This window comes from Panthera leo, chromosome C2, assembly GCF_018350215.1.
Source record: "Panthera leo isolate Ple1 chromosome C2, P.leo_Ple1_pat1.1, whole genome shotgun sequence".
NCBI classification, from domain to species: Eukaryota; Metazoa; Chordata; class Mammalia; order Carnivora; family Felidae; genus Panthera; species Panthera leo.
Window position 1 is genome coordinate 6,771,216 of NC_056687.1, and position 24,573 is coordinate 6,795,788.

At 50.2% G+C, this 24,573-nt stretch overlaps 1 protein-coding gene across 2 annotated transcripts; it reads right to left on the reverse strand.

Annotated features, from left to right (window-relative positions):
- Positions 1–6,363: 6,363 nt before the first annotated feature.
- Positions 6,364–24,221, reverse strand: ETS2 (ETS proto-oncogene 2, transcription factor). 2 transcript variants are annotated; one of them, XM_042954959.1, is made up of 10 exons: positions 24,034–24,221; positions 19,891–19,962; positions 17,009–17,120; positions 15,565–15,684; positions 15,009–15,209; positions 12,841–12,924; positions 11,660–11,881; positions 10,299–10,562; positions 7,890–8,008; positions 6,364–7,148 (listed from the first exon to the last, which is right to left on the reverse strand). In XM_042954959.1, exons 2-10 carry the CDS (start codon positions 19,960–19,962, stop codon positions 6,933–6,935), a joined length of 1,410 nt encoding a protein of 469 aa, XP_042810893.1. In that variant the 5' UTR covers positions 24,034–24,221; the 3' UTR covers positions 6,364–6,932. The 2 variants fall into 2 exon arrangements, with proteins under 2 accessions (XP_042810893.1, XP_042810892.1); XM_042954958.1 differs by lacking the exon at positions 24,034–24,221 and having other exon boundaries at positions 19,891–21,219.
- Positions 24,222–24,573: the final 352 nt, after the last annotated feature.

Sequence of the window (24,573 nt, forward strand, 5' to 3'; positions counted from 1 at the left end):
CTTGCGGACCCCCAACACCTACCCCAGCGCCCAGTAAGGTTGATTCCTTGTCACCTCTTGTTGCAATGCCACCGCTGTCACGCACAGCTATTGGAGAAATGCCAGCCACAGGTGCAAGGGTAGCACTGGGACCCAGGCCTTGGTGCTAGATGGAACTCAGCTGCTCTTAACGTCGTTACTCCTGGTTTCCTTCACTTAACTGGCTCCTAGAAAAGCATAGAGTATCTGGCTTTCTGTGATCTCTACGTTCCTAGTGGTTGACGTTTAAGAGCTGCTTGTGAATGAATGGTTGGGGGAGGGGTGAATACAAAAATGACTGAATAAAAGTTAACTAAACTGTTGGGGCTCCCCTTGGAGGGTCTTATGGGATTCATACATTGTTTGGGGAAGCAGAAGCCCAGGCTCGTGTAAATTTGATCGAAAATAGTAGTCTGATTGCTCAGGGCCTGAGAGCTCTGACCAAGGTGCTGTGTCCGTGAGATGATGCACTCACTTCATCCCCAGGGCGGAAAGGCTAAGAACACCTGTACCACTGATGGCAATGCCTAGGATGGATGGGGCAGATGAGGGTGACAGTGTTGAGAGCCCGTCCAGCCCCTCGTCTGAGGCGGGGGTGGCTCTGGGCTCCAAGCCCTGGAGGCCTCGACCACCCCCAAGCTGGAGTCCACGGTCAGGACAGATCAGAGGCCACCGCTGAGTCCAAAGAAGCCCCTCCAGTTTGAACGTAGGGCTTTAACCTCTCCAAGCCTCCGTTCCCACATCTATAAAATGAACATAACGAAACCGACCTCCCGGAATCCCAGGGAGATGATGCCAATGCTATTGTATTTCACAATTGTTAATTACACATTTGTGCCGTGATGAAAAATAACCTCTCTGTTAGCCAATTTGATGGAGTTTACGAGCAAATGGCAAAGGTGTTTCTCATGGGCTTTACGTGGAGACGGGCCACAGCTGATGCACAATCTTCTTGCTCGAGACCTCATGTTCTTTGTACCGTTTATTGCCCCAGCATCCCCAGGACACGTCATTTGCCAGCCAATCTGGGCCATGGGCTCCCGTGAATCAGCATTTCCAGCCCCATGGCATGCAAACACACGTGTGCGTTGAGCCCTGGCTGTTTGGAGAGTATGAAACCATAGATATGGAAACTGCTGGTGGGGGTCAGATTTGGCAATCCTGGGCTGTCTTGCCACTGAACGTGACTTGGGGAGGCAAGGAGGGGACAGTTACTCATAGCACATGGACAAAGGCGATGTCCATTCCAGTTGTGAAGGTGTCATCACCAGCTATGACAAAAATCGTATTTCCCTGAATGTCAGATTTCAAGTAGAATCACATGTTCAAACCCTGCCCAGGCGTTTCAAAAGAATTACACAATAAGGGGTTTCCCCCTTCACTGCATTGAGCCTCACCCTTTTGTGCAGCTTTTTCAGAAAAGACAGATTAACATCTGGCCCCGATTATGGGATTCACGCATCTGCTCAAACTAAACTAGCCGTGACCAGCTGCTGCGTGTATGAGGACTGTGTGTCCTTTGGGTAGAAGGCTCGTGGATAATTTTAAAATTCAAGGGCTGTGCACTGTGTTCAAAACAGAACAGAAGGAGGAACTGGAAGCTTGGGGGAGCCCCTGGGTAGGATTTATAATGATTTAAACAAAACGCAGCGTGGTTATCATGGCAAGAGAACAGCATCTGGAAACGGAAGGCCTAAGTCTGAGTCCTGATTGAATTAAACGCCAGCTTTCTTGCCGAACTCTGCAGCCTGGGTTTCTTCTTATGAAAACAGGGACATGATGGTCAGGAGCTGTATTTTCTTCACAGACCCCTTTGCTCATGACTTAAATGGAGACCCCCAGGTCACTAACTTCCCACAATCTTAAACAAATGATGGATTCATCCACCCACGACCGCCCCGTGACTCCACTTTATGGAGGGGGAACTGAGGCACCGTGTAATGAAGTCACATGCCCAAGGTCATGCAGCAGTGCATAAACAGTTGGGTGAGAACCGTAACCCAAGGGCAGGCCACAGCACGACAAACTCTACTGTCAACTTGCTTGATGTTTCCAAAGAGGTGATGAGAGAGGTTACTGCCCTCCCCACCCACCCTGTTCCGTCTCCACCTGCTCTGGCCCCCACATTCTGTACCTCACTACCTCACCCACCCAATGGAGCAGCCCCTTCAGGCTCCGAATCGTTATAGCTTTGAGTGTCCACCATTTGCAGATCTGAGGACCTCTGAGGCCTCTGTATGGGGAATAACCAGGACATGGGGTGGGCTGAGTTGTTTGCCCTTCATGACTTCAGTTTTGACTATGTTAAGAAAAATAAACTTTTAAAATGTGAAATACACTACATCCAAAAAAGATTTAGAGAAGAACTTGGGTGGCTTGGCCAGTTAAGTGTTCGACTCTTGGTCTCAGCTTGGGTCATGATCTCGTGGTTTGTGGGTTTGAGCCCCACACTGGGCTCTGCCCTGATGGCAGGGAGCCTGGTTGGGATTCTGTCTCTCCTCTCTGCTCCTCCCCTGCTTGTTCTCTCTCTCTCTCTCTCTCTCTCAAGCAAAAAAAGTTAAAAAAAAAAAAAGAGAGAATTGGAGTGACATCTGGAAAAGGACAAAGAGTGAAGGACGGTAGGAAAAGGACTTTGAGAATATCCATTTCACCTTATTTCCTTATCAGGTAGAACATTAAATAATTCTTTTTGTTTTACATAAAACTGCTCATCTTAACTGGCTATAAAAGGGTGAGATTGGAAGGATGGACCCTGGATCTGGAAGGAGAAAGGAAAATTCTCTTCACCTGATTCCTGGTCACCTTCTGGTCCCTGTTCCACTCCGTTCTGGGTAAGCTGCTCTGCTTTCCAGAACATTTCTCAAAGTGAGGTCCACAGATATCTGTGGGGCTCTGACACCCTTTCAGATACTTTGCAAAGGCAAAGGTGTGTAAAATTGCTGGGGCCTTAGCATTAACTGTCCCAGCCATCACTGCATTCTTCACCACCATGTACTGGTAGGGAAAAAAAAAAAAAATACCAGTTCCATTTAAAAATGTCCTTGATAAAGGAGTAAAAAGTAATTTTATTAATGAGTGAATACACGTTTTTAACTTCTGGGTAACAGTACACACGAGAACTGCTGCATGCTAAGGTAGATTGGTTGTGCCGGGAAATGCATCATGCATTTATGTGAGTTGCAAGCTAAACTAACCATTTTATCCATGGACGCCATTTTTACCTGCAAGAACAACTGACATGTTACGTTTATTCGGACTTGGGTATCTGACAGGTATTTCCTCACAAGCAAATGAAATGAGTATGTCATTTCAAAGAAACTTAAGACTATTTGTTGCTAATGATAAAAATTGAACTTTCAAGTGAAAATCTGAATTTCTGAAAATTTACATTGCCACTGTGAGCTTGATAGATTCTCAGTACTTTCCTGGTGAAATTGGTGATGGTGGTAATTAATGTGATTGTTTGATATTAGACATTGAAATGTGTCAACATTTTGAAGCAATATTTTCCAAATGACTAATGTGTGATGTTACAAAATCACCCCTGGGTAAATGATCCACTCAAAGTGCAAGACAGACCAATGGAATTTACTGTAATCATAGGAAAGTTTATTGATATGGTTTCATATTCCAACTGCAGTGAACCTTTAAATAACTTTCATTTGCCAGGTTAGGTTTAGTATAAAATACACACAATTATCCTAAACATCTCCCAAATACTCCTCTGTTCCAATTACGTATCTGTGTGAGACCTGATTGCCTCCAAAATATATTGCAAGAGACAAAATGCAGAAGAAAATATAAGAACCCAGCTCTCCTTTCAACCAGACAGAGAAATTTGGAAACATGTAAAACAATGCTCCCTTTGTTTTTTTGGAAAAGTTATTTTCATAACAATGTTATTTTAAAAAGGAATTGCATTGCAAAATTTGTTCTAATTACTAACATGGTGAACACCGATGCCAGTGGTGTTTTGGTAAACGTTTAACAACCAGCTCCCTGAGGGGCCTTGAAGGGAGCCCTGATTTGTAGTGTCCGCTGATTTCCATGGTATAAATGCTCTCATCACGACCACTTTCAAGGTGCCAATAGGTCATTGATGCGAAGTTGGGAAGGGACCTGCTCTCTCTCTAGCCTGTGGTGAGGGGGATCCAGCACATCACTGATTATAACCCACCTCTTTGTTGGCATCCTAACTTGTGTTTTTAGCTTATTGAGAGAGAGAGAGAGAGAGAGAGAGAGAATACCAAGTAGGCTCCGTGCTGTCAGCACGCTGGGTTCGATCTCACAAACCCATGAGATCATAACCTGAGCCACAATCAAGAGTGAGAGACTTAACAGACTGAGCCACCCAGGTGCCCTATCCTAATTCTGCAGTGTGTTTTGAGAACAGGTGTCCCAGGATCATCACCCCAACCTCAGTCAGCTCAGCAATGTCAGGCACCCTGGAGAAAGTTTTGGAGACTGAAGTTCTTATGTTCCTCACATCAACATCCTACCATCCCTTGTGTTCCCTCTGCCGACCCCTTGGCAAAGACAAGACACCTGTGTCTTTCCATTCTAACCCCTTCTTAAAAGAATTTTTTTTTTTGCTTTAAGCAAACACTTTCTCGGGATTCCGTCGGGAAGAGCTCACAGGTGGCTGCGATTTGGTCATGATTTACTAGGTGACCTGTGTGTAAAACTGGTTAAATGGACTTGTGACTCTCAATAGACGGAAAGCTGCTGAGAGGACAATGGATCAGAGCTCAATATCATACCACCTCCCCTCATCCCCTGTCGGGGTGGGAAGAATGAGGACCCTTACCAGGAGGCATATATATAAACAAAATACTTTATTATTTGCAAGAGAAAAGGCCAGATTACAAAATCTTTATACTTCAGTTCTGTGCATGACCACACCAAAGGTTTATGATGGACTTTGGTTTCTGTAACTTAGGTTGAACCACATGAAACTGCCAACTTTGTAAGTTTCTAAAAAAAGTCAAATATTGGCAATTTCATGTGGTTCAACCCCATTTAAAATGAGCCAAGGGCTAAGATCCCCTTTGGCAGAAAGACATTCCCGGTCACATGTCTGTTGATGTTATAAACAGATGTCTGAGTGATAAACATGTCCCGCTTGAGAAAAACATCCTGTGCTTAAAGACACTGGAAACGGTCTCGGGTAGGTACTGAGACAGAGTCCCCAGCTCTGGTGTTGCTGTTCCCAGCTTCGCACCCAGTTTCGTGGTCTCAATACATAGATGGACTCCTCTCCGGGCACGTCAGCCACTCCTCTGAGTGGCCTCTCACATTGCGAGTGAAGTCGGTGAGCCTCCGAAACCAGGTCGACTCGATCATTTACAAGCGTCCTGACTGCACGCGGACCCAGGCGCTCCTTCGAAACAACCACGGGAGTCTCCCGTCGGGCGCAAAACATTTCTGCAAGTCGACCCCTCCAAAGGATTCTCTCTCCCATTTTCTGTGCCCTCTTTGCCTCTGGGCATTCAGCTTCCACGAAAATAGGAACAAAGACCCGTGTCGCTGCGGGCACTGAGCAGAAAGGAACAGCATCGTGCGTGTCCAGACAGCCCACGACCCAACAGGTGAGCCAGGCCAGGGAAAAAATTCGAGTTTCGTTCACGACCAAGAGACTTCGTGAAGGTCCCCCTCCCCTCCCCCCACCGGCCCCAACCTTCAGCTCTGTACAATACGTTTAACTTTACATGGAGTGCAGATAAAAATAAAGCTTTCTTACAAATTGCATTTTTTCCAGTGAATTACTTCTGCAGTAAAAATAGCTGCTACATAAATCCTTCCTGATCTCTGAAAAGGAGCCACATATTTCCAAAAATAGCATTCTTATTTTAATCATACAGAATAATTTGGGGCGCGGAGGTGGACCATGGGAAGGGAATGGCTGGTCAGGGGACGTTAGTCGTCGGGGAAACACGGTCGAACTAAAAAATAAAAGAAGGTTTGCGTATCAACTGGTTTTAAAGGCATGCACAGAAATGGGAAACATATGCCATTCGTCAAGAAAAATACTGCTCTATAGCTTTTACGTTACAATTAAGGAGAAAGCGGAGGCTACATGTGCCTCCAGATAATAACATTAAGTGTTTTTATAAAAATTCCCAAATGTACAAAGTCCTTGCCAGATGATAATCCGGGCAAAACAAAACAAAAACAAGGGACTGACCCTCTCAGAACTTACACCTGTAGGCATATTGAATGTAAATAACACACGGCTTTACAACTTCTGCGTCTGGCCGGGCAGACGCGACGTTTGCAGAATGCCGCACGGGCTCTGCGTTCCCGCTCCACGTACGCTTACGGAATTATTTTAAATTACAATGTACAGTTTTTGTTAAATAGGACCATTAGAGGATTCAGACAGCAATGAGGAGATTACAGTCATATATACACAAACCTGACTCCTGAAACGGCACCACAGTCTCCCTGCACCGCCCCTCCGCCTCTCTGAACCGAACAGAACACCCCTGCCTTTGTGATTCCCGGCCGCCAGAGGCGGAAAGAAACTTACGAGAAACAAACAAACAAAAACAAAAAAACCCAAAATGCGCGTGCCCCAGACAGGCTCGCTCCTTTGAGACTCTCCGAGAGCCAGGGCGTTCCGGTCACACAGCCTGCTCGGGGGTGGGGGGCGGCCAGGGCGGTTTCCCAGTGCTTCTTTGTCGGCCGTTCTAACGCTAAGAGCGTCATCAGCAGCGTGTTCCAAGTCGGTAGGCTCTCCGAGCGAGAAACCGTGCTTCCCGGTGGCGGAAAACCCGCGGTTTCGGAGGGAACAAGGCCACTGCTCCGCGGCGACTCTCCGGGACGCGATCAACGCCGCCTGTCAGGGTCCTCGGGGTGGGGGGTGGGGGGGGCCCACGCGGGCGGGGCCGGCTCCGGTCGGGGCCCCGCGGGCCTCAGTCCTCCGTGTCGGGCTGGACGCCCAGGATGGCGTGCAGTTCCTCGGGGGTGAACCCCAGCAGGTGCTGCAGGTCGCACACGAAGCGGTACACGTAGCGCTTGCCCGACGTCTTGTGGATGATGTTCTTGTCGTAATAGTAGCGCAAACCGCGGCTCAGCTTCTCGTAGTTCATCTTGGGCTTGTTTTTCCTCTTCCCCCACCGGCGGGCCACCTGCGGCCGACACGGAGGGAGAGACTTCAACTGGGCAGGTAAAGAAACAGCGGGGGGACCTTCTCCCCCGATGAGGGTGGTCGTGCCCGCTTACCCGGAGAGAACCGGGCCGGCCCTCACGAGCCCTGGGGGTGTGTGCTCTGTTTCAGTGCACCTGCCGGGGCACCGTGTCTCTGAGGACGGAGGGAGGGGCCCCCACCCGCCGCGCCGCCTCCTGCGGCCTGAAGCCGATGGTTCACGGTCAGGCGGCCCTGACACAAGGGAAACGCTGTGTCCCCCCTCTCCCCCCGGGGCTCCTATTCCAGGCACCCCAGCCAACAGCTGCCGGGTGTGGTCCCGAGCCACGGGACGGTATGTATTCCTCGGTGCTTCTTTGCACCTTCCTGCTGCCAGAGATCACGGGCCTCTCTAAGGCCCGCAAAGGGAGGGTCTCGGATCTGTCCCCGGTCTCCTCCTGCAGAGGGGAAGCCCCGAGGACCAGCACGGGGCTGCGGGGGGAAAAGGCAAACTCCCCACGGCATTTGCGGGTGGTCGGGAGAGACCCCCAGTTTACCGCTTGTGCCTCTATATCAGAGGAGAGAGCAAGACGGAGAAGCCTGCCCGGTGCCCACGTGCACACCCACGGGACACTAGAGCCGCTCTCGTTAGTAGCCGTGGAGGCTGCCGTGTGCCCAGCTGGGCCTAAGGTGAGGAAATCAGGGTTCTGAGCCCAGAGATGGACTTCCCGAGCCCTGGCCGTACCTCATCGGGGTCAGCGAGCTTGAACTCCCATCCGTCCCCGGTCCAGCTGATGAACGGCTGGCAGGACTTGTCCGAGAGTAATTCCAGGAGGAACTGCCACAGCTGAATAGGTCCGCTTCCTGGGGGGGGGAAGGGGCGGGTTACACGTTTTTACAGATTCACAGTTCGGCAAGGCTTTCGTCCTCCTAGTGACCTCGGCTGCCCGAGCCATGTGAGACCCCCCTCCGGACAGGGGGCCAACATGACGACCCGGTTCAAGGGTGGTGACACTTCAACGGCACCAGGCTAGAGACCGAATAGGGCGTCTTCCTCCCCGCCTCCCACTCCAGAAACAAGGGGTCACTGAGCCCTTAAGGATCGCCGAGTTCGGTCTTCTGGAAAAAAACTCAGGGCCACCGACTCTAGACATGAAAATTCCTCAGCTCGAGGGTGCCCGGCTGGCTCGGTCGGGGGAGCGTGCGACTCTTGACCTCGGGGTTGTGAGTTCGAGCCCCACGGTGGGTGCAGAGATGCCTTAAAATCTTTTCAAAAAGATTCCTCATCCTGTTTAATTGTTCCTTATGTAATAAGTTTCAGGGTTTATTTCTAGAGCCACCCAGCAGGACAGGGGCGGGGGTGGCTGAAGGGGCGTTTCCCCACAGAATGAGGCACGCCATTCATGGAATCCTACGCTGCACCTTCCTGACTAGAATGAGGGTGGGTAAATTGCTTAATCCAGGACTCAGTTTACTCAACAGTGACTTGGGCATCTGGGGTTGTATCCATTGCTTCACCACCTCTGGTGAGGGATGCTTTGCTTTTCATATACCTCTCCTGGGTAATATTTAGAACCCCCACCTTGTGAAGAGGGTTATCACTGTATTTTATTTTTTTAAAGTTTACTTATTTTGAGAGAGAGAGAGAGAGAGAGAGAGAGAGAGACAGAGTGAGTGGGGAAGGGGCAGAGAGAGAGGGAGAAAGAGAATCTGCAGGCTCCGCACTGTCAGCACAGAGCCTGACACGGGGCTCGAACTCACGAACCGTGAGATCATGACCTGAGCTGAAACCAAGAGGTGGATGCTTAACCGACTGAGCCACCCAGGCGCCCTGTAACACTCTTTTATTTATTTTTAATGTGTTTTTTTTTTTATTTATTTTTGAGAGTGAGAGCAAAAGCATGAGCAGGAGAGGGGCAGAGAGGGAGGGAGACACAGAATCCGAAGCAGGCTCCAGGCTCCGAGCTGTCAGCGCCGAGATCGACGCGGGGCTTGAACCCACGAACCGTTGAGATCATGACCTGAGCCAAAGTCAGAGGCTTAACCGACTGAGCCGCCCAGGCACCCCTGTAACATTGTTTTAAAGAGGAGATGCACTCAGATGCCAGGTGTCTTGCCCTGAATCACACACCCATCAAAGAGCTGTTCCTCAAGACCCCATGGCCATCATCAATAAGGCTAGAAAACACGAAGGGCAGGAGTTCTGGAAGCAGACACAACCAGGTTACCTATGTGCCTGGAAAGCTGTCTACTTCTGAGCCAACCGCCCCAACCGTAAAGCAGGTTACTGCCCTCACCTGCGCTGGGCTGTCCCAAGGATTGCCAACCCTATTCGCACCTAGTTAGCCACAAAGAGCTGACAGTTGGCAAATGGTAACGAATCTTAAAATGAAGGCCACCATGGCTGTTTATTCTCTCATCAAGCCCATTTCTGCGGACGTTTGGGACGACAGAAAGGAAAAAAAAAAAAAAGGATCCCTCTGTATTCTTATTTTAACCTGTGAGTTGTTTTTCCATAGGTATTTTTTTTAATCCAGTGGCTCCATATGGTCAAAATATGAAAAAAAAACAAAAACAAAAACACCCACACACATCTAAGGACCTATGAAGCAATGAAAAAAAAAAAATCTTGGTAATTTTGCTCAAGCACTGGAAATATCTGCTTCCAGAAACAGTCTTAATATTTATCCGTTGCCTAAAACAGCTCTCGCCCAAATCTTAAAAATAAGATGGATTTTAGAAACCCGAAAAGGTAAACAGCCCCCGTGTTATTGCAGGCGGGCTCCTGTCCCTCCCTGGGCTGGCTGACGTTCTTTGGAATTCCTGGAGGGGGTGAGTCAGAGCTAAGGCCTCCGCAGGCCCCGTGCGTGCGCCCCAGCCGTCTCCGCTGCAGGCCGGCCCTGCACACCCCAGGTGAGGGAGCCGCCCCTGGAAGCGCATCCCCGCCACCGAGCTGGGTGTGCGAAAATCCCTGCAACGCTGGCCGTTTTGGAAATCAGGGATGCGGCCTGCCCGATTCGGGATGACGGCCACGCAGGCAACGCGGGGTGTGAATACAATGTGCTCCAACCAGAAACACCCTGGATAAATAATGCGGCGCTGCGGCCGGGCGGGGCCCGGGGAGGTGACGGGGAGATCCGGGCGATGCGCTCACCTGTGAAGCCGGCCAGCACCGCCGCAGGTATGACTGGTTTGCCCTGCTCCACTGGGTCGCTCCGCTCCTGGATGTAGTCCTTGAAGGACATGGTCGGCTTGTTGAGGCACAGGGACTGGCTGCAGTCGTCCTCGAAGCTCTCGAAGGAAGGCACTCGCTGCACGTCCAGCAGCGACGACTGGCTGTTCCAGGACTGCAGCAGCGAGTCTGAGCTCTCGAAGCTGTCCGTGCCGTTCTCGGGGGAGTCACGGTCCCGGGGCTTTCCTGGCAAAGACAACCGGGCACGGACGCTGACTCCTCCGGGGCAGGGGACCGTCCGGTGTTACCGAGCCGCGAGGGACCTCAGGCTGGTCTGGGGCTTTGCAGCAGCATGGACACCAACCCCCCTGGGGACTGCTCACAAAGCTCCTCCACGAGGCACTCGGTCCTGACGACTAATGTGCCATGCAACCTCAGCACCCAGCAGCAGCATGGCTGAACCAAGCGCAGCTCTGCAGGATGGAGTATTACACAGCAATGAAAAGGACAACCGGGGGCGCCGACTTCGGCTCAGGTCATGATCTCCCAGTTCGTGGGTTCGAGCCCCACCTCGGGCTCTGTGCTGACGGCTCGGAGCCTGGAGCCCGCTTCGGATTCTGGGTCTCCCTCTCTCTCTGCCCCTCCCCCACTCACACTTAAAACAAAAAAAAAAAGAAAGAAAAGGACAACGGTCTGCCACATCCAACCACATGCATGGGTCTCAGACGCGATGAGGAACAAAAGGCACAAGAAAACAGAGCGCTAGGGTTCCATTTATATCAAGCTCATGGGCAGGAAAATCTAATCTATGATGACAGCAGTCAAGACAATGGTTTCCTCTTGCTGTGTGGACGCTACCGATGGAAGGCACGTGACGGGGTCTTCTGGGAGGCTGGAAGCTTCTCTATCTCCATCTGGGTGGCTGTTACTTACTCAGGGGCATATATGTAAACAGTCAGCCGGCAGTACAAGCCGAGATTTGTGCGTTGTACGTGTGCACCTCCATAAAAAGAAATCTGTCATATTCCTACGTTTTCTCCCACATGCAGGAATGTCACATTCCTACGTTTTCTCCCAAAATAGCCCACTGAGTGGAGGAATCCAGCTGCGAGAGCAGAGACCATGCCTTGTTTGCTCAATACCCGCGGTGCCCGGCTCGGAGCGTGAAACATAGCGGGAGTCGATGTTTGCGGAGCCCATCTGTCCCCTGCAGCAGTGCCCGACAGCACTTGGGACACAGAGGGGACCCGCGCCCTCCTCCAAAGGCTGAATCCAGGCCAAGCTGCGTGAGAAGCTCCCCTCACTGTCCGACTGTCTGAATCAAGCCTGGAGCCCTGACTTACCAGAACCGCCAGCGAGAAGGTTCAAGCTGCCGCCTGGGAAGTCCTGACTGACGGGGCAGTAACTGACGCTGACGGTGTTGAGTCGAGACTTGGGGAGCATCTGAAAGTCCTGCTCAGAACCGAGCGCGCTGGGTGCTGAGGATGATGGACACACGTCCAGGAGGCCGCCTTTGGGGTAATTCTGTGTCTGCACGCCATACGCTGCCTGCTCCACGCCAAAGCCTGCGACACAACAATCGGACGGCAGAGTTGTTAGGCAGGAGCGACGTGGTCATCAGAGACCCTCTGTGCCCTCGAACCGAACCGAACACAACCCGTTCTGCGCGCTCTAGCCCTCCAGGAAACCGTGGGGGGACGGGGGCTTCGGCAACAGCTCTTCTGAAGCCAGGGAGCCCTTTTCCAAAATTCCCCGGACCGAGATGCGGTGCCTCGATGTCAGCATTTCTACGGCTCTGGTTTATCAAATGCTTTCATCCTGCCTCGGGATGGCAGAGGTCACTGGCTCTTTCAGTTTCTAAGGCTCGGAGGGAGTAAGTGATTTGCCACCCAGCGCGTGCCTTGCAAGGGAACATCCCCTCCCTCTGCTGGCTGGGGGGGGGGGGGTGGGGGGGGCTGGTGGGGGGACCATCTGTAATCCACACTCATCAGTGTCAGTGACCAGAAGGGAAGACCCAAATTCCAGGACACTTCTTTGAACTCCAAAGTTCAGAGCAAATTTAGAATTGCTTTCTACATGCTTCCCGTGCCTGTCACCTCTTACTGGTTACACCAGCTCTGACTACAGCAGTCAGCACCCTTCGCTCTGCCCCTGGGCTCTACGGACTGCCTTAGACGGCACTGGCCAGGCAAAGATCATGCCAGGCACTCAGGCAACGTTAGATTTTCCAGTAGCCGCAACAGCAAACTGAAAATAAACAGGTGAAATTAATTTTAACCTTTTATCTGACTCAATATTACCAATTATCGTTGCAGATGTGTATTATTTACCACACGTCTCAACGTGGACCAGCCACGCATCAAGAGCCACGTGTTTTCACCACATGGGGACAGTGCAGGCCTAGACTGTGCGCCAGGGAGTCCAAATTTATTTTTATTGATTTTTTTTCGTGGGGGTGGAGAGTCCCAATTTAATAGAAAAGCTTGAAACCAAGGTCTTCAGGGCAAGAATCGATCGGACTGACCTAGTGAATTGCTATTAATCCAATGAGGAACCGAGTTGAGGTGTGAATTTTCTTCATACTGATCTTCTGTCTTTTCTTGGTTTTCTGAAAAACAGATACAGGAGGCATAGGATTGCAAATCAAGGTTAAAAACATTTATTCCCCAATTACTATCGTATGGTTATTTTAGAATATCGAAATGCGTTTACGCTTCACGTTTTAAAAATTTTTTTTAGCTTCCTGGGGCGCCTGGGTGGCTCAGTCGGTTAAGCGTCCAACTTCAGCTCAGGTCATGACCTCACACTCTGAGTTCGAGCCCCGCGTCGGGCTCTGTGCTGATAGCTCAGAGCCTGGAGCCTGCTTCCGATTCTGTGTCTCCCTCTCTCTCCGCCCCTCCCCTGCTCACACTCTGTCTCTGTCTCTCTCTCTCAAAAATAAATAAAAAAAAAAAAATTAAAAAAAAATTTTTTTTAAAGATTTTTTAAAATTTATTTTTGATAGAGACAGAGAGTGCGAGCGGGGGAGGGGCAGAGAGAGAGGGGAACAGAGGGTCTGACGGGGGCTCTGTGGTGACAGCAGACAGCCCAGTGTGGGACTTGAACTCATAAACCGCGAGATCATGACCTGAGCCAAAGTCAGACGCTCAGCCGACTGAGCCACCCAGGCGCCCCTGTGCTCCACATTTAATCAGACGGTAATCTGTGTCATTTGGTCTTTTTAAAAAACCGGAGACAGCAACACATTTTCTAATAACTAGAGTGAGTTTTCCGCCATGAACGCTGTCACTGGCCAAGCTAAATGTTCTACTGCATCATTTCAAATATCTAGACCGTGAATTTAATTCCCCCCTGCCGTCAAGAGGTAGTTAGATATTTATGAGGTTCCATCTGTCCCAGGGGCTGGGAACTTTGAAAAGGAAAAGGTTATTAGCATTCTCTGTGTGTGCTTACTCCCTACAAACACACTGAACCACACACACCCACAAATCCAGACCCACACAGACTCACACCCTGAGTGATGGTAAGACAGGCCCAACCCGCCAGTGAGCAGATTCACCAGAAACTTGTCAAATCAGACTTGTCCAAGTTCAGGAAGGACTTGGGGGTCTTCACAAATAAGCTTCCTTGGCCCCCAGAAGTCACAGCCTAAAAGAAATGGTGGCTGAAACCTAAGGTCTTTCAAAGATCCTGGGTCTGTAAAAGGTGTTGAAACACAGTGTTTAAAATCAAGTGAATGAGGACTATTTCTCTGAACTCTACCAATGAACTGATTTTCTTATATTTATAACTTGATCCTTTCCTATAGTTTTTTTTTTCCTTTTAACCAGATGTGTTGTTAACATTGCTGCCAACACTCTTATAAGGTCTAAATCTAAATCAAGACTTTCTGGGGGCGTCTGGGTGGCTCAGCCGGTTAAGCGTCCGACTTCAATTCGGGTCATGATCTCACAGTTCACAAGTTCGAGCCCCACGTTGAGGTCTGTGCTGACAGCTCGGAGCCCAGAGCCTGCTTGGGATTCTGTGTGTCCCTGCCTCTCTGCCCCTCCCTTGCTCACGCTCTGCCTCTCTCTCTCTCAAAAATAAACATTAAAAAAAAATTAAAGACTTTCTCTCTGATGAGAGTTCTTTTTGTCCAATGGCCAGTTTCTGCAGAACATGTCAGCATGTAAACATATATCAATCACTTCTGCATTTGTTTAAACAGATAAAACCAGAGGAAATTCTCGTTGTTGCATTCCATTGGGTCTTAGGAAAACTTACTGTAAAATTCACGGAGTGTGTCTGAATAAAAGCTCCCTTTCACTCAGGGCAACTTGCTCCTTCGGGTTCTCTAAGATGCGCCCCAGCACCTGGGAATTCTGCTGGCCTCCATATCTGAGCCAACACGCACTCCTCTGACACATGCCGTCTGACCACGGTCAACGAGTTAGTGACTCAGGTCACTGCCTCGTGGCTATGCTCCATTCCACACACACACACACACACACACACGCACACACACACACACTTCAGTGGATTAAAAACCCTCTAATCACGGCCACACATCTGACTCACTCCGGTGGCATTTTCAGGCACTTTACGTAATTCGGAACCCCAACCATACGATTACAGAGCACCGCTCCCCCTTCCATCCCTCTGCCCTGCCACGGCTCTCCTCGGCGAGCAGGAGCCAGGCCCCCCAGCGGGTACCTTTGATCATCTGCTCCAGATGCTCCCAGAGAATGTCGCCCACAAAGTCAGGTGCCAGCTCCAGAAAACGCTCCTTGCCCAGGTTGCATAACACGTGGCCATTCATGCCGAACCTCTGGAGATTGACGTTGACCAGGCTGAACTCGCTGGTGGCCCAGAGGAGCCACTGGCATACTTGCTGCTCGGTCCACAGCCAGGGGTCTGTCCGGGGGAGGGAAGGACAGACAGACACACACAGGGAGAAAACGGGAGGGAGGCAGTGAGAGCAGCGTCGTTCCTGATCTGCCCGCAAAGTCCAGATGTGTACCAGAGACCGGGCAGAGGGGAAAGACACCCAGTAAACTCTAAGACAGTAACAACGGTGCCGGACTGAGTGTTCGGCCGGTTGAGGGGTTTGAAACCATCGCTGGCTCGGGTTACGCATACCCCCGCCAGCCTGCAAGCTGCTTGGGGAAGAACCAGCCGTCATCCCAAGCAATCCCAAGCAACGACGGTCAGATTCATTCTTCCAGTACAACCCAGACTCAGAGAAACTCCTGGAAAAAGTGGCCCTTACTCTTTGGGATGCCAAGACGGTGCTGCTCCTTCTTGAAGCCGCTGAAGGTAGCTTTTAAGGCTTGACTCATCACGGCCTTGCTGCACGGCGTTAACAGAGGTAACTCACAGCTGGATGCATCTAGAAAGAAACCCCATGGGGACATGAGGACTGGAAGCTGGCACGACCAGATACTGAATTTAGGGGAGAAATCTTGTTAAGTTTTCAGGAAAGAACAATTTTGATCTCAAACCTTGACGTAATTCCTTAAGAGAGTATAAATATTATCAAAAATTTGGGCAGGGAGGGGTAGAAATTCAGAAAATATCCTACATCTCACAGCTACACTTATGAAAATAAAATGCAAGTTTTATTTTATTTTGCAAATTATTTTGCCATTATCCTTAGGTGAAATTTCTATCTAAATCTCTTTTAAAATTTTTAAACAATGAAAGACAGTAGGTGGTTTCGGTCAAAGGTTTTAAGGGACGGTAAATGTATAATTTGCCACTTAAAAGAATTTTTTTAAAAATGTTTATTCATTTTTGAAGGAGAGAGAGACAGAGCCCGACGTGGGGCTCGAACTCACGAGCTGTGAGATCATGACCTGAGCCGAAGTGGGACGCTTAACTGACTGGGCCACCCAGGTGCCCCTGTAAATGTACAATCTGAAGTTACCTCCATTAAAATAAGCAGCAGGCAAAGGGCCTTCTGGTGTAATGCAAACACACAGCATTTAGCCCCCGTCACGTCAGCGCACCTGCAACTTTTATTGAAAACCAATCTTCTCCGGGTTCCCTCAGCAATTTCATGAATGATAAACGACTGCATGATGGTATACTTATGCAGGCATCTGTGTTTTAATTAGTTTTCTGGGCTGTATTTTCCAGCACCTACTTCGTATGACAAAGTAATCTCTGGAATGTTTCCAACGAATAACCCTATCCCAGTAATTGTACAGGCATTATCTGACTGCTGTCCCTTTAAAAACAATAAGCCGTGACATTAAGAACTACAGAAATAAATACATACGGGCGGGCGGATATTAGCAAGTGTCATTTGTTGCCCCAAGACTCCGGGGTGGGGTGGATGATCTAACTAATGAGGAGACCCCAGACAGAGAAGCCGGGGTGCATTTTAATCATCGGCTTTGCAGGTGCGCCTGGGAGACCGGACCCAGGCTGGCTACAGTGTTGCAAACATCCCAGTGGAAATCTCAGGGGCTCCCCTACAGGTTGGTCCCAGCAGGGCGTTTGCTCTGGCTGGGGGGCGCCTGGCAGTGGAAGACACCAGAGCCAGCATGTTCATAGTGAGAAAACTGTCTCCTCCCAGGTCCAGAGTCACTGACTTTGCATGCCAAAGACTGAAGACACCAACCGTGGCCGCTTACAAATGGTCGCCTCTTTAGTAACCGAACTAGGGGAGGAAACCAGGCACACTTTGTCAAGTCTGAGTAGCAAATTACCATGAGAAATTGAATCCAAGCCTGTGGGCACTTCCTGAAGTGTCTGCTCTTCATTTAGAGAGGGGAAAACAGCAAACAGGGACCCATCGAAGGTGTCCAAAGCTGGCTGGCGCTGGGAAACAGATGGAGAAGAAAATTGAAATTAATATTTCAACCCATTTAATTACCTGTTTTAAAAGTCGTCCATGGGTAATCGTCCCGACATAGCCTGACGAAACTGGCAATTATAAAGCCACCAATGGACCAGACCACTCAGCGCTCTCAGACCAGACTTACGAGACAGTCAAAGTGATGGGGAGGGTTCCATTTTACTCGGGATCATTTCACTGACCTCGCAGAGTCAGGATAACCCAGGAATTTATTCTTAATGGCTTAATAATTAACTTCAACGAAGAAACGAAGTAAACAAACCTAAAAATAATGGAACTTTGGAAGAACAGGACCGGACGGGACTAAGAGACCCACCTGGTCCAAACACCTGGTCCCTCCACTACATCAGAGGGAAATTCAGTCAGACTGGGCACAAAAGCAAAAAGTACCCTCAGTCGGGCAGTTTTAGCTCATTGCCGTTAAAGGGAAGACAAATGACTGAATGAAGACTGAGAAGCAAACAGTGAAATAAATTACTTTATTTGTGGAAGCAGTTATCTTTATGTTTAACCATGAAACACTTTAATTGAAAGTAGGTGTTTTTTTTTTCACTCATCAACTCCAATGGTCCAGAAAATAGTAATAGATATGAAAAAAACACCTTAAGGTTTACTTTTATAAAAGTTAAGGTGTTGAAAAGACCTCTACCCCACATCATCTACTAAGGAGAAAGATTTCCAAAGGAAAAAGGTTTCAAGTTCAACTATCTATAGCTTAGGGGAAAAAGAGAATGGCGACACAGAGAAAGATAAACCCCACACTGTGTCGATCTAAGATAATTTCATCTAACAGTTATGAAAGTAGCCTTTAATGGAAGACTTGTTTATAAGTAACAGATAAAGTCTTGATTCATCACTGCCTGACTTGCTGAGTAACAATGTAAAAGATGCTTATGTTTTTCCAACATACACTGGAAATCCCGTGTTATGTGTAATACAATGAACCATCTGTTGAGTCATCAATTTAAAAAATGTGCAACACATTTACAAATAAAATCGGTTTGTGTGCTTTCTTTCTAGAAATGCGGAACAATGAATGATGCATTACGTAAGAGGGCAGGCAGAAGTTGGACCGCAGCCTAAAACACTCAACACAGCGATGTCCCAACGATATGGGAGCCCAGCCCCCCAAAACCCGAGACTCTAATGTCTGACTGCCAGAAACCTAAGGGAATAAACAATCAAGTAAGTTCGAAATCCTCATCTGGATTTATAAACTATACCACAGGACCAATTTCAGTGAAATAGCCAATTAATTTTTTTTTTTTTTTTTTTTTTTTAAATTCCCAGTAACATTTCCCCAGGTGACCAAGAAATGCCTTTCCTTTCCTGGCTGGAAGTTCTTTTTTTAAAGTCAGGAAGCCAAAAGACAATACAAATTCCCACTGAGTGTACCAACACATCAATGTCAGCAACGACTGTTTCTTCTCCGAACCCAGAGATCACATGAGCATCATCAGGTTCTTTTAACGTCTGGAAGAATTTTCCTCTCTAGGGGTGTGGTTTCAAACCTAACACCACGATTTCTTATACAGCCTCTGCCACGTGGAAAACATCTGACCAAATCAAACGAGCAAACTCACTGGCTGGAAGTTTCCTGACCTTCCTAATACGCAAGAAAAGCCTGGGCCCATTTTTGGCCGTCGGGGACTCTCCCGGACAAATCACCTCCTAAGGATACACAAACGATCATGCAACACGACGAAGCTCCATCACCGTACGAAACACTAAGCTTGGTGGAGGCCAATCGAAAAATCCCTGCTTCTACAGGCGTTTACTGCGCGAGGCTAAAAAAACAATCAGGTCTCACTGTCACGTTTGAAGAAAGCAAACGGGAAATTATCAGTTTCTGCTACTTCAGAATGTTCCCCAAAGGGACGAAGGTAGAAGCTGCATGGAATTTGGCTCTTAGACACCAGAAAAGCCTCCTTCGTCTTTCACCTGTGTTTTGGTTTACGCAGAGAGGCGTGCCTTTCTGTGGCCGTGTGGCAGCAGGCTGCCAGCAGCCCGGTGGGCACAGACCCTTCGGAAGGAAGGACCCCCCCCCCATGGGAGGCGGGCCTTCCTCCTCTCCGCTCTTCCCTGGTCAGTTCTTTTTTTTTTTTTTTAATTTTTTTTTTTTAACATTTATTTATTTTTGAGACAGAGAGAGACACAGCATGAACGGGGGAGGGGCAGAGAGAGAGGGAGACACAGAATCGGAAGCAGGCTCCAGGCTCCGAGCCATCAGCCCAGAGCCCGACACGGGGCTTGAACTCACGGACCGCGAGATTGTGACCTGAGCTGAAGTCGGACGCTTAACCGACTGAGCCACCCAGGCGCCCCCCTGATCAGTTCTTAAACAACCCAGCCCGTGACCCCAGGAAATGCACAGGTGAACAGAACCGCAGTAGAGACAGCTTCTCCAGCACTGTCCCACTGAGAATCACAGGATTTTTCAGCTGGTAGGAGTCTCAGAAATAAACCACAAAGGCCTCACCATCTGCAGATTAAATGGTTTCCTAGCGTGGAAGACAAGCAGAAACAAGCATCAGGATACCCATTTTATAGACTAGAAAACTGAGGTCCAGAGAGACTAAGCAAACAATCCAGAGTCACACAGCCTGTATATTAAAAGGCCGGGGCTAAAGCCAGTCTTCTGGGACCCGGCGCATCGTTTTACGATCCTAGAGATTGAGTTTTCCAATATTTTTTTTTAAAAAAAACGTTTAAATTAAGACTTAGCTCACTCACCTTGAGTGTCCCTCTGTAACTGTTAGACACAGGGGCTACCTGGTCCATGTTCTTGACTCCAAAATCATTCATCTTAAAAAAAAAAAAAAAAAAAGGAAAAGAAATAAAGTCAGGGGCAACAAACATCACATTTTTAAGAAGTCTTTACTGGCTAGGTCAACCCTAATTCTGGTGGAGTCTGTCAACGTCTACAGCACAACCAGTCATTCAAAACCGAAGGCCAGTTCTTACTTAAAAGGCCTTTCTCGCAAAGGGTATGCTATTTAAGCAATTAAATAATAATGCTGATTCTCCACCGAATCCACTTAGATTCTAGGCACACAGATGAAGGCACTTTCTGGCTGGCTGGTCAGGGCCTCCCAAGGGAGCCTGGTTCAGGGAGCTGAGCAAGGACTGTAGGACAGGTGGGGGTAAGCTGCTTTCCACGGTCATGTCCCCGGGGCAGTCAGCTCCACTTGGGAGCTAAGGGCCAGCCCCCTGCTCCCACACCCAGGCGGCTCCTGGTGGACCCAGACCAGCATGCTGGAAGGAGCCTAGGAGGCTCTTTCTCCTGCCTAAGCTACGAGCGAACACTCCCAGGTAGGACGTAAAAGGTTCCCAGAACCACTGCTTCGGTCCAAAGCCCCGGATCCCTCCAGTATTGTCTACACACACTGAAAACGTGTCTGCTGTGTGTGTAGCTCAGCTGTGTTTCTTCCAGGGGGAGTAATGCTGGGTACGCATCGGTCTTACTGGCTCTGATAAGAGTCTGGGCTTTACCAGGCGGACCTGTGCTGACCACTGTGCTATAGCCACCAGCCCTGCGTGGACTTCCAAGTGCTTGGCCTGGGGCTGGGATGGGCTGAGCTGAGCTCTGCACGGCAAACACACAAGATTTCAAAGGTTCTGTAGAAAAAAGTGAAGTATCTCAGTAACGACTGTGGACTGACGGCAGGTTTGTATAATATTCTGAAGGTATTCAGTGACTTGGAACATGGAAATTAACTTCATTTACTTGCCTATATTTAATGTGGCTGTTAGAAAATTTATAGTTGCTTACGTGGCCTGCAAGGGGACAGTGATGTAGGCTGAAAACTTATTTGGAGCCCTAACATATAATTGGTGGAGTAAGTTCTATATTAATAGGCGAGAAAGGTACCAAGATCATGCCACCAGAGGGGTAGATAAACATACAGAGCGACTAAAACTCATTTTCAAAGAAGCTGGGTTAGCACCAATAATAGCAACGGGCAAGCCTCACTCACCCCCGCCCCCGCCCCCCAGCTTACAGGCTATGGAACTGAAGGTCTATAGGAAGCTTTACAAGGTACCCCGAATCGTCCTCCCCCCACGATCTCCCCGGGGGGTGCTCCCACCTGTTACAACCAGGAACTCTGAGTAATTAAAGTGTTGCGCAATTGATAGGGCTTATTGGAGGTGGAGAGTAGGACATTTCCCCGTGACTACTTTGAGTTTGTACTTTGTTTCCTCTTATGATCAACATTATGGCTAAACCAGACCTCCCAGCTACTAGACACGCACCTGTGCATGAACGCACGCGGGCGGACACACACACACACACACACACACACACACACACACACACACCCTGGGCTAGAGAGGTAGCGTGGGAGGAGAAGTCTATGCCACAGAGCAGGCAAGAGACACTGGAGAGGGCTGTTAAAACCCTCAGAGTGCGAGTAATTATCATGGTGGCCAGTGGAGGCTGGAAAACATTATCATGGTGGCCAGTGGAGGCTGGAAAACACAGACAATAAATTAATAGTCCTATGGAGGAGAAGGGAGCAGAGGAAGGATTGTCCGGGATCAAACGTGGCCACAGTGGCTCAGAATCTCCACTTAGTGGCTCAGGTGCTCAAGAATCAATATTCCCTACTAATGATCCCTGCACTGACACCATCCTAGTCACAAGAGCCAAGCCCAAGCTGGGGGACCACACATTCTCACTTCACTGAATCTGCCCTACGTTTCTGAGAGGCGGATGTTGTAACAGTTTACAGCGATGTTGCATCTTACAGGGCAACCGAGGCCCAGAGACCTCCAATGACTTGCCCAGGACCACACAGCTACAGCACGACTACAGTCCAGATCAGTCCTTGGGTGGGTAACCCGAATGATGAGGCCTGGGCCTTTCCCACCACATCACTGTGGAGCCTAGAGAGCATACAAATATTATTAGACCAGGGCCCTGCTCACTCCTCTTTACCGCAGGAAATGCTCCTTCACTCAGAGCTTTATGTTATTTATCTGGATAAACTAAATGCTGTTACCTGTCGATTAAATCAAGCAACCTCAAACAGAAGACCTAAACGAAAAGACGCCTTAACTGTTACCAATTCTCTCTCCCGAGCCCACTGGGCCAAGCACTTTTTCTAAGTCTCGTTTGCAGACAACTTGCTGACTTTATTGTACATTTTTTTTTCCCAGCCTCCAGGGATGGACAGAGAACTGGTATGGAAGGCGATAGAAAAAGCTCGCCTGGTTTGGGGTACAAATATCAGGAGAAAAGGCAGCCTACCATCCCCACAGAAAAAGCTCTGATTACTAGCTACAGAATAGAATTCTTTTGTTGTCAGGCATTTCATCTGTTTTGTAAGAACCACGTAGAATCAAAGTGTCCCTCCAATGGTTTCAGGCAGACACATAACTAATGGAATTTAAATTCGCTTATTTTACTCCACAAGGCTTCTTAAGGTGGCATTAAGGTCAAGTTTCTTCACCTGAATCAATTTCAAATTTAGGTCCCTTTCAGGTTGCCCTATTGATGGCTGCTTTTGAACAAAAAAAGGAAAAAAAAAAAAAGGCAGAAATGGAAGATCTGAGAACAATAAAATTTTAAAACAAAGAGAATTTGCCTAAGGACAGTACCCTTACGGGAACAAGATCAGAGCACAGGTCTGTATTGAGGTAAATTTGAAAAACAAAAGCCAAAACAGACCCATAGGCTACTTTTGAAGGCTGGTTTTGCCTTTTCTTTTGAAAGTTATCAATTTAGAGAGAGAGAGGAATGACTAATCCCAGAAATGAGTGAATATTTCCCTGCAGGGCCCATGGTGCTAACTATAACTATACTGTGATATTACTCAGAATTTTAATAAACCTTAACTTGGAGATTTATCTCCCTGATTGGAGGTGGTGTGGACAGGCCGAGGGCGCACGGGCGCTTCCATTGTCCAGGACAAATATAATCTCTTACCAGTGAATTAAAATAAATCACCTCTATGTCCAAAGGGGGGACTGCTCACTTCTTTACTTTCTGAATAAGTAGCACGTCACCTAGCTGTTTAAGCTTACCCCGAAACCGAATACAGGCCAACATCTTAAAAGTCTCCTGGGCTCGAAACCAAAGCAAACAACCCACACACGCACAAACGGCAACCTTTCATTCAAAATCCTTTAAGAACGCGAAAATAAAGGCAGCCCTGCGCACCCACACCCGCGTTTCCGACAGGCTCCCACGCTCGCCTGCCGGCACCGAGGGCCCAGATCCAGAAGTCCCGGGGCGCCCGCGGGGGGCTCGCCCTCCCGGGCGCCTCCCTCGCCCACCGCCCCCGATCGGGCCCCGGAGCGGCGGAGCAGGTGAGCCGGTGCTGGGCACGTTTTCGGGGGCGCGGGGTGGGGGGGGGGGGGAGGCGGGTGCAGCCGCCAGGTGTTTCGGGCGCCCGCGATCCCACCGGGCCCGGTGCGCTCGGGTAAGTCACCCGCAAAGCCGGGCGCGCCGGGGCCGCCCCGACACCCTCCGCTGTGTCCCACTCCCCCCTCACCCTCCGCGAAATCGGCCCGCGGGGGCGCCCTGCGGCAGAAGCCCCCCCACCAGACCCGCGTTTCCTCTTAAAAACAAAAGCAAGTGAAGCAAGCGGGCGCGCCCCGCCCGGCGGCTCGGCCGCCGGGGGCCGCGGCCCAAGTTCGCGGCCGGCTGGGAGCGTCACGGCCGGGCCCACCCGCGCCCTGCCCGGGCCCCCGCGCCCCCCCACCTCCCCGAGCCGCCCCGGCCCCGGGAGCGAGCCCGAAGCCGGGGAGCAGTCGCCGCCCCGCCGCGCCTGGGGATCCGGACCTCGGGGCTACCCGCGTCCCCCCGCCCGCGGTCCGGGGCCCCGGGAGAGAAGCCGCGCCGGAGGGCGCTGTCCTGGACCCCGCTCTTACCGCGCCGCTTCGGGCAGGGCCGGCGGCGGCTCGGGGCCGGGCTCCGCGGTGCGCGTCGGACGCGGGCGAGGGCGACGGGGCGGGGGTCCGAGCCGCGGGCACCGGGGCCGGGGGCCGGGACGCTGACCGGACGCGGGCGGGCGGCTCCGGGCGCTCGAGGCTGGGGACGCACTGCGCTCCGTGCCGCCACCGGAGGAAGTAACCGGCCAGTCCCCTTCGCGGCGCGCTCTTCAGAGCCAGGAGGGAGGAGGGAGGAGGGAGGGGGGAGGAGGAGGGGGGAAGACGACAGAGGGGAGGGGAGGGGAGGAGGGACAAGGGGGAGGGGAAAGAGAGTAGGGGAGGAGACAGGAGGAGAGAGGGGAGGGGAGGAGGCGGGGGGAGGGGCGGAGAGGGAGGAAGAGGGGAGGAGGGAGGGGGAGAAAGGAGGGGTGGAGGAGGGGAGGAAAGGGGTGGGGTGAGAACAGAGGAGGGTGGGGGAGGGAGGGGAGCGGAGGAGTGGGAGGGAAGAGGGGAGGGGTGAGGACTCGACGGGAGGGGAGC

Bases quoted from the DNA above. Each gene is read 5' to 3' on its own strand.
- ETS2 (XM_042954958.1), bottom strand. From the start codon at position 20,016: ATGTTTGTTGCCCCTGACTTTATTTCTTTTCCTTTTTTTTTTTTTTTT. The intron at 12,925-15,008 runs GTACCCGCTGGG...TCTGTTTTTCAG, and splicing joins TCTGGAGCAGATGATCAAAG to AAAACCAAGAAAAGACAGAA. The intron at 7,149-7,889 runs GTACGGCCAGGG...TGTCGGCCGCAG, and splicing joins AGCTCGCTGACCCCGATGAG to GTGGCCCGCCGGTGGGGGAA.